The sequence below is a fragment of the Microtus pennsylvanicus genome, chromosome 16 (assembly GCF_037038515.1).
Source record: "Microtus pennsylvanicus isolate mMicPen1 chromosome 16, mMicPen1.hap1, whole genome shotgun sequence".
In the NCBI taxonomy this organism is placed as follows: Eukaryota; Metazoa; Chordata; class Mammalia; order Rodentia; family Cricetidae; genus Microtus; species Microtus pennsylvanicus.
This window is the reverse complement of record NC_134594.1, coordinates 27,137,178-27,147,505: the sequence shown is the minus strand read 5'-3', so window position 1 is coordinate 27,147,505 and position 10,328 is coordinate 27,137,178. Positions and strand designations below refer to the sequence as shown.

At 39.1% G+C, this 10,328-nt stretch overlaps 1 protein-coding gene across 5 annotated transcripts in view; it reads left to right on the top strand.

Annotated features, from left to right (window-relative positions):
* Positions 1-52: 52 nt before the first annotated feature.
* LOC142836409 (rho GTPase-activating protein 20-like) overlaps positions 53-10,328 on the top strand; it is a 29,410-nt gene continuing 19,134 nt past the window's right edge. For 4 of the 5 annotated variants that reach the window (XR_012908080.1, XM_075950675.1, XM_075950674.1 and 1 more), the window contains exons 1-4: positions 53-139; positions 1,229-1,682; positions 6,702-6,885; positions 8,719-8,868. Coding sequence is in view for 3 of the 5 variants with exons in the window: in XM_075950675.1 (XP_075806790.1) it covers positions 6,743-6,885; positions 8,719-8,868 (293 nt within the window). In the remaining 2 variants the exon portion in view is untranslated. Of the gene's footprint in view, positions 140-1,228; positions 1,683-6,701; positions 6,886-8,718; positions 8,869-10,328 lie in introns of those variants that run through there. The other variant, XM_075950672.1, reaches the window with a different exon arrangement.

The window sequence follows — 10,328 nt, the reverse complement described above, 5'->3', positions numbered from 1 at the left end:
ACAGCAGCCGCCACGGAAGAAGCAGCTTCTCCACCAGGACTCCTCCCAGTCGCCTGCGCCGGAGCCTCCGGCTGAGGAAAAGGCGCAGGCCCGGCTGTCTGCGCGGCGCGGGCGCGACGACGGCGGCGGCCGGGTTCAAGTGAGTGGCGACGTGCACAGGAGGCGCGGGTGTGGCGCGTGGCGGCGGCGGGGACTCGAGTGCTCGTGGGGCTGCGGGAGGGCACCACGCCGCTCCCCCCTGGAAACAAGCGTTTCGTTGTTGGTATGACGTGGATGGTGGTAAAATGCTGATAACAGAATATCTTAGCCGTTGTCATTATATGATATTGATCCAATAAAAATCAAAATCAACTTAATGGCTTTATTTTCCAACATTCATTACCTCCCAAGCATGTGGCAACATAATTTTCAAATATAAATAATCAGAGAAGATTCATTAACCACTATTCACATTTAAAGTCTTCATTTCGCAACGGCAACTCATTGTTTTTTTTCAAAATCAAGACAAATAGGATACCTTTTAGTAAATTATTCATTAGCAAGAGGGGGACCTCACTTTTTTCATCATCAAGAAAACAGTTCCCTATACTATATTTCATCCAAGTCTTATAACAATTTCATCTTTCTGTGATCAATGAAAATTACCCAATTTAAGTTACAGGAATTTCCAGATATGAGTTTTATGTTAAGAGGGAATGGCATGCCTTTCTCCATTGAAAGAGCCCATCTCCAAAACCTTGTGTACACCTAGACAATCTGCACGTGTATAAGCGGGAATCTACTTTTCAATGACAGTCTTCATAAATGCAGGAATTTATGAAATCTAAGAAAACGGGCCTTTATCAGTCTAATAAAATTAGTTTGTTTTTTTTTTAAGTTTTTCGAGACAGGGTTTCTCTGTGGTTTTGGAGCCTGTCCTGGAACTAGCTCTTGTAGACTAGGCTGGTCTCGAACTCACAGAGATCCGCCTGCCTCTGCCTCCCGAGTGCTGGGATTAAAGGTGTGCGCCACCACTGCCCGGCTAAAATTAGGTTTTATTAGCCAGTTAGTCATGAATTCCATTGCAAGCTTGTATGACTGTGGTGTTCACACATTGTCAGGTGGACTGGAAAAGACCATGTTACTCGGGGTAACTGAGTTATGTGAATGCACTTCATCAGCTGCTTTTACATCAGTACTTTTGTGATCTTGATCAAATGGTGTAACCTCTCTGCTTCTCAATCCATAGCTCTATAGAGAAGATAATGATGACTCTTATGACGATATAATGTAGACTTGTCGGGAAAAAAAATTCTGTTTTGAAGATTTAAATTATTTTGAGATCTCAGCGCAGCAGCTTCTCTTAGTGGATACATGTAGCCAGCATCTCCTCCTAATGAAGCATCTCTTTACAACATATGAAGAGCATCATAGAAAATCACAACTGTGCACAGCGAAGACAGAGACCAGCATTTCATGGGGGACTCAGTCCCAGTAGACACATCTTCATTACAGCTTCTGCATCTATGGCTTGGGAAACATCACTGAAGAGGGGCTGGAAAGACTCGAAGAGTCAGAACACAATGAAGCCTAATCTGAAGGTTTCTTCTACAAAGTGTTGTATAAAGGAGCCCAGAAACATCGGTGGCAATATCATGTTGACGTGGAAGGGGGAAAGTTTCACCCCAAGAAAAAAATCACAGGTAACAGGGCTTCTGGGAGAGTAATTAGAATTTCCCAGGGATGAGGTTCATTTTGACCATCTAATTTTATATGTTATGCCTCGAAACCACATACATACAAACAACAAAACCAGACTCAGCATGTTGAGTATTTGTGGGTTATTTGCTCTCATGTGACACTACAAGGTTCCCATGAGCAGAGGACAAACAGTTGAAGCGAGGCCATTTGTCCTTTCAAAAAAGTGAACAACAGAAAATAGTCCTGTGTGTCTGATTACGTTAGGACACAAGAGTTTGGGGAGGCACATTGCTAATTATTCTATCTATCTATCATCTATCTATCTATCTATCTATCTATCATCTATCATCTATCTATTCATCTATCTGCCTATGGTTATGAAAACCTATGCTAAAACAAGCAATTGTGGTTTAACAATAGTTCAAAAATATTTTTTAAAAGCCAAAATGTTGAAGAAAATAAAATGCCTGTGTCATTTTTTCAGTTATGGCATGAGCCCTAGAATGCTGACATCAGAGTGTCTGTCTCCCTGACTACTACAGAGTCCTCAGACTTCAGTGGTTGGTCTACCAACTGCTGTGGCCATCTTTGGTGCTTAGTGCCAACAAAGGAAAAGATAACTTCACATTCATTAAAAGTTTCTCTATTCGAGGGTCTACTGTAAAGGTATTGTTAATAAGTGGTTATGATTCTTATGTTAGACTAATGGTATCATGAAATAATCCATAACTATACATCTATATTTATCTATCCATCCATCCATCATCTGTCTATCCATCTATCATGTCTGTCTGTCTGTCTATCTATCTATCTATCTATCTATCTATCTATCTATCTATCTATCTACCTAAGTATACCTCTTTGTTTGTCTATCTGTCTAGTTGACAGACTAAAGGTATCATGAAGTATTCTATATCCATCTATGTAGCTATCTGCATCTTTCAATCTATCATCTATCGATCTAGCTATACCTATTTGTATATATAAATCTATCCATCTATCTATGGTTATAAAAATCTAGTGCTCTTTATAAACCCTTGTGGACCAGCTGTTTTTCAAAAATAATATTTCAAGCCAAATCATGGAAGGAAATGCATGTGTCACTTTGTCAGTTATGGCATGAGCCTTAGAATGTTGACATCAGAGTGGTCTGTCTCCACGACTACTACAGGGTCCTCAGACTTCAGTGGTTGGTCTACCAACTGCTGTGGTCATCTTTGGTGCTTGGTGCCAAGGAAGGAAAAATAATTTCACGGTCATTGAGAGGTTCTTCATTCCAGCATCCACTGTAAAGGTGTTTTTAATAATTAGTTTTGATTCTTAATACAGATTAATGATATCATGACGTGTTCTATATCTATCCATCTCTATCTATCTATCTATCTATCTATCTATCTATCTATCTATCTATCTATCTATCTTTTTGTATCTGTCAGTCTATCTGTCTCACTCTATCTATCCATCTATCTATCTATCTATCTATCTATCTATCTATCTATCTATCTATCTATCTATCTATCTAGTTGAAAGACTATTGTATCATGTAGTATCTATCTATCTATATCAATCTATTCATCTGTCTACATATCTATCAATCTATCAGTCTATATTTGTATGTATAAATCTATCCATCTATCTATGGTTTTGAAAATCTGATGCTACTTATAAACCCTTGTGGACCAGCTGTTTTTCAAAAATAATATTTCAAGCCAAATCATGGAAGGAAATGCATGTGTCACTTTGTCAGTTATGGCATGAGCCTTAGAATGTTGACATCAGAGTGGTCTGTCTCCATGACTACTACAGGGTCCTCAGACTTCAGTGGTTGATCTACCAACTGCTGTTCCCATCTTTCGTGTTTAGCCAAGGAAGGAAAAGATAATTTCACGGTCATTGAGAGGTTCTCCATTCCAGGCTCCACTGTGAAGGTATTATTTTAATGAGTAGTTTTGTTTGCCATGATAGACTGATGGTGACAGCAAATGTCTGTCTTGATTACTCCAGACCATTTGAGATAATTCTTGACTCAGTAGTGGCTTTATGAAAAGCGATCCATGTTAGCAATATTCAGTACCAATCCCCTTAACAAATACAATTATGCCAGGGGAGGTATGGTCTTGGATACACAGGAGAATACTGTGTGTTAATCTACAAAATTATCTGCCCAAGTTATGAGATGATGATTATTTTCTGCTCCTTCTCATTGTTTTACCTACTATAACCACAATGATTTCTTGGAAACCTGTCAGATTTCAACCCAAAATATAAGAACTCTCTGGTTTTCAGCATATTGTTATAGTTTCCAACATATATTGTGTTCTTTAGAATCCATTTCCTAATATTTTGCCAATGATTCAGATTAGAGAGGAATGATTCTCAAAAATACTTTTTTACTTTAATTTTTATCATGGAATTGAGTTGGAACTATTTTTAACATGTATGAGGACATATGTTTGACATGTGAGAGGAAACGGTAGGCTGTTGCCCCTTTTGACTCTTTGATCACAGGGATCTTAATGCTAAATAGAAGCTATGGTGTTTCAGTGCATATTCCTTGAAATCTATAACATATGTTTTGGACAGAGTAATATTCACTTAAAGGTGTATGTTTTGAGTGTTCACACAGTATGGGCCTGGCACAGGAAAGAAACCACTGAGGTAGCTGCATTATAATTACCGGGAAAATTTTATTGTGGGTAAGAGAGAATGTTAATGTTCAGAGGCAATTGGAAGAGTTTATAGCAGAAATAAAAAGAAACAGATTTGATGTTGCCAAAACTGTCTGTGAAAGAAGGTAGAACTGTGGAGATACCTGGACAGAGAAAAATTACCCTGTATTATCAATCTGTGAAAGAAGGTAGAATTGTGGAGATACCTGGACAGAGAAAAATGACCCTGTATTATCAATCTGTGAAAGAAGGTAGAATTGTGGAGATACCTGGACAGAGAAAAATCACCCTGTATTATCAATAGAGCAAGGCGAGTTCTAGAACATCTGGGAGTTTGTATAGTGAAGAAGGAGAGGGGGTTGTTGTGGGGAGACAGGAAAGTGGGGGCTGCGAGATAGATAGCAAGCACTTTTGAATAGAGACACAGGGAACTGGAGGGCAACATGGGTGTTGATATCCTGATAGGAGCCAAAGTTTAATGGAGAGCCACATGTCGCTTTGCCAGAGGCGAGGGAAATGACTCCTTTTGCTGTTCAAGGACCATTTCTCAATTTTGCTTTGGTTTGTCTTTGTTTTCTTTGTTTATTCTAGCCATCATAAATCATTCTATAGTCCGTCTTGTGCAGGACCACAAATCTGGAATTTCTCAACATATATGTTCCCTGAGTCCTAATTATTTTTTTAAATATTTATTTATTTATTATGTATACAATATTCTGTCTCTGTGTATGTCTGCAGGCCAGAAGAGGGCAGCAGACCTCATTACAGATGGTTGTGAGCCACCATGTGGTTGCCGGGAATTGAACTCAGGACCTTTGGAAGAGCAGGCAATGCTCTTAACCACTGAGCCATCTCTCCAGCCCCCCTAATTATTTTAAATCATTAGGAAAACCTGCTTTTAGTTATTCATTTTTTGACATTTTTTCACTTTCAGCTACAAAGGAATGGGTTTGATTATAGCATTTTAATACATAGATTACTTTCTGATTTTTTTTATATCACACTCCAACATATCAATCCTTTTAAATCAGATTACACAACAGAAAATCTTTATAAAGAACTTTAAAGTTTGGTAGGGCTTGGCTATCTTAATTAGTACTGTATAGTTACACATATCACTGAAAACAGAGTTTGCAAAAGGTACAATCTACTACTCTCATCAAAGTTCAGTCATTTTAAACACATGGGCATTCTAGTTTGATATGATATTTCTATGATTATTATGTGTCCACGCTATACTACACACTTAACATTCAGGTTTACAGACTCTCTCAGGTTGCTTCAGTCACAATCCTTTGTGGCTCAAGGCTTTATTTCTACTAAGCATGTGTGTCTCCTCCATAGTCTTCAAAGCTTCCCGACTTTCCTGTGCATGAAAATGTCTGACTGTCTCACTGAGTTACATTCGTTTATAAAGTCTCCTGTGACTCTTGCATGTGTTACACTGTAAGATTCACAGTGTTGGTGAAGTCTGGATGCTGCCTTTATCATGTGGATCCTGGTTAGATAAAAAAAAAAATTAAGAATTGAGAATCTTTGAGGATAAATCTGTATGTCACAAGGTTTTACATAAGTATTCCACTGTTATTGCACACATATGATTGCAGTTAGGGTTAGCAATGATATCCGTGTTGATATCCAATGCCATCTTTCAGGAGTCACTTACTTAGGCCTTCACTAATGTTTGGCATTGATCGCTCCCCTCTCTGAATCCCACTAGAGTGTGAGTATATCTTCTTTCCAATAGGACGCCTTGTGATGTGTTTTCTACTTTTATTTTAAATCACAACTGATGTTCATAGATCCCAATACTTTTTTAAAATATGAATTTCTTTATTAGTCAAATTTTAAAAGTGATTTCAAATGAGATAGAGTTACATCACTCACCCCTTTCCTCACTCTAGGCCAGTGGTTCTCACCTGTGGGTGGTGACCTTTTGGTGGTCCCTTATCAGATATTCTGCATGTCTCATGCTTCCATTAGATTCAGAGCAGTAGCAAAACTACAGTTATGAAGTAGCAAGAAAATAATTTTATAGTTGGGGTTCCCCACAACATGAGGAACTGTACTAAAGGGTTGCAGTGTTAGAAAAGCTGAGGACCACTTCCCAAGACCCTACCAGTACACTGTTTAAACTTTTCCCATGACTCTCAAGTAGACAGCTTCTAAAAAAGAGCCCACTCCTGCACTGTGTTCCCAATCCTCCTTTTCCTAAGCAACCTCTTCTTTTCTGTTATATTTTAAAGATGTTGAAAGCTTGACAGAGTTCAGGTGGGGAGTTGAGCCTGTACTTTTAGTCTCTTTTATCCTGTGAAATCCAGCATAACAGCCACTGAATACCTGTTCTTCTAGTTGGAGACCTGCACCAGGAGAAGCCCTTTTTTTCCCCCTAAATGGAAACCCTTGAGGAGAAAGCCGCGGGAGAGAAACATCGAACCTTGCTCTGCCAAGGTCCCGTGGAACTGAGAAGAGGCTGGAGAAGGAAGAAACAACACCTCTCCTTGTTCAGTGATGTGTTGGTTGTGTCTCACAACCTGTGAGTATGTGCATCGTGCCTTCCTTACTATGAGACGCTACACTTTATTAGGCCTTACTGTATAGAACTAGAAAAGGATTTTTATTTCTTTCATTGTTTGAAATTATAAGTACTTCATTAGCATTTCATCCTTCCCTTTCCTCCTGACAAGTCCTCCTATATTCTCCTTCTTGCCATCTTTCAAAATCATGGCTTCTTTTTTATTAATGTTTGCTACATATATATGTTTGTTAAGAAACATGTATATACACATATGCCATATATTCTATGTATACTAACTAAATATAACCTATTCAGTCTGTATGTATACACACACACGTGTGTGCGTTTTCAGGGCTGTCTATATGCTCTCTGTAAGGAGAGAATATTTATTTTACTGTCAGAACTCTTTGTTGGCCTATAAATCTTTGAGTAGGGTTGAGGTTTAATAGACTTTCCCCTAAAATATTTCTCATTCGATTTCAACAAATGTTTAAGTCATATTTTAAAACCATGAATCATTTAATGTGCTGTTTTGCTGTTTGATCCTGTGGAAGGAATAGCAGCAAAACTGGAAAGGAGGCAGATACAGAAGCACGTGAGGATAATGACGACTGCAGGAGAGAGGCTCTGTTCTACAGTGTAAACACACCCTACCGGGTTCATTTTCCTCTCAAAGTTCCCAGCCCGTAGGCCGATGGTTGGTTAGTGTCTGACTGCAGCAAGGGGAAAGAATTGAATGGCCTGACTGTCTGTCTGTCCATTAAGCTGTCCATCTTTCTAGTCATTTCCTGTCAGATCCTCTCAGTCCACAGTTGGAAATGCTCACATTTATTTTAACAAGACAGTAGTAAAGTCATTTGAAATACAAAAGGAAATACTGACAATTTGCTACACGAGCGTAGTTCGTGAAAGTAAGTGGAATTTACCATGTTTTTGAGAATTAATGAAAATAAGATGGTTGACTTTCTTAAAGGTCAAAAGATTTGTTCTCTGCTGTTGTGTTATGACAGCAGGTAAAGTAATTTTGAGATTGTCATATACTTTATGGAATGAGGATTGTCAAGTTTATAGGAGATGATTTTTTTTTTTTTCGAGACAGGGTTTCTCTGTGGTTTTGGAGCCTGTCCTGGAACTAGCTCTGTAGACCAGGCTGGTCTCGAACTCACAAAGATCCGCCTGCCTCTGCCTCCCAAGGGCTGGGATTAAAGGCGTGCGCCACCAACGCCCGGCTTGAGATGATTTTTATTATTACATTTTCTTGGCAGATTATACCTTAAAATATTATAATTAGTGGTTTCCTGTTTAAGCATTTCATATATATAGATATATTATCAAATTGCATATAAATACATATGGGATTAGCTGTCTTGAGGGAAAGGGCAATGGAATTTGAATTTTGCTAAGTCAGGCAATATTTCTCTATTATTTATTATGAAAAGGTCATTAGATGGAGTCATTTAAGTAAAATATAAAATATTATCAGTGAAGTTATGTAAGAAAATAAGCAGAAAAGTTTGGCACTTACCTAAAAAGATGGTAGAATATTATAACACGCGGCTTTCTAAAAATGCCATGTCTTTAAATAACACTGTATGGTCATTCTGAACACTCATCAGTCATAAATAAAGACCATTCTATGACTGACTATTCTTGGCCATGAAAAAGTGTGAACCCTGTAACTTCCTTCAGCACAGACGTTGTGAAGGCACATCTACATGACATGCGCTGTGCCGAGGTGACAGAAAGGGATGAGTCCTCCTCTGCTCTGGAGCAGGAAGAACTAGGTCTGAGCACAAGTGATTCCAACTACAATGAAAAGCAAACTAACACAGTGATGTGACTCTCTTTCAGGCGTAAGAGAAAGTTCAAGACCAAACATATCATCCCCCTGAGTTACCTGTGGATGGGTGACTATGTGGACATAGTCGGGAGAGACAGCAGCTCTGCTTGCAAGTCCATTCTCCTGTCCTGGCCCGTGGGAAATTTTGTGGCCACCTTTCGGTAAGACCTATAGCTTGGAGATGTGTTGACTAGAGGCCGGCTGTGGAAATTGTCAGTCAACTTAATCCTGTTTTATTCACAAGGAAAAAAACCCAAATCAATTAACCGGAATGTTTACACATTGTGAAATCATTTTAGCCTGATTATGCACCAACTCAGGCTTTTCCCTCCCATGATGACCCTGGTTTTCTGTACTTTCCACCACACACATTTCTTCATGTAAGTAGATTCTTTAGATTCTCATCTGTGGTGTTCATCAGGACTCCACACGATCCTTAGGGTGGAAATGAGATGCCTTCTGTCCTTTGAAGGATGTGGAGAGGACAAGGCCTTACTCCATCTCCACATTCTCCTTCCCCAAACAATCTGATACTGTCTGGGTTCTCAAAGTACCTGGAGAGAAATTGATCTCTCCCCAGGAATATTGTATAGTATAATCAAATTTGACAAATACGTACTATACTCCCAAGTGAATTTCTTTATCTTTTTTTTTTTTATTTTGGTTTTTCGAGACAGGGTTTCTCTGTGGCTTTGGAGCCTGTCCTATTCGAGACAGGCTGGTCTCGAACTCACAGAGATCCACCTGCCTCTGCCTCCCGAGTGCTGGGATTAAAGGTGTGCGCCACCATTGCCTGGCTAAAAAATGTTCTCTTTAATTGTACAGATAAACATAATTACTCATTGAAACTCAGTTCTTGAAGGTTTGTACAGTGGGATGTATATCTTTGGTGTCTATAATCAACTCATGAGGACCAGTGTCACTAGACCATCAGAGTCAGGGTTAATTTCTGAGTTCATGTAAATGTCAGATTCACACGCCTGTCTTTCATGAGAGGATGTAATCATGGCATACCGGGTATACCTTGAGTGGCATCTTGGAATCACAGGATTGTGTAGCAAACACCTGCTCTGGGCAGCATACATGTTTCTTTTGAGTCCACATGAAAAACTCATCATATGCAACCCCCAATTAGGATTCTCCTCTTTCCTCTGTCCAAACATCTAACCTCATCACAGAATTGACTCAACTAACACAAGCACTTGCAAGTTTTATAAACTTCCTAGGACCCGTGAGTTTGCTCTTACCCAGGGAAAGAATTTCCTCGGGAATCTTTGAGGAAGAAGATCATCTTTGTGGCTTTCTCTGAACACTTTCTTTTCCCTTGCTAATGTCCCTGAAGAATGTATATAGTTATTGTGTAGTGTTTCCCCCACCTTGAGATTGAGAGGAAGCACTGTATTTTGGAATGTATGAAGAGTTTCATGACGGCATTTCCGTTAAACTTTTCTTTTCATGAAGGAGTAAAAGCAGGAAGTCTTATTTAGACTAGTTCACATTTAATGAAATATACATCAGTTGTTTCCAATCATGCATAGCACTAAGTGCCTCCAATGTCACTTTCTGTAATGGTGAGAACAGATGTGTTGTCTATGTCCATGTGCAGGTTGGGGATCATAGG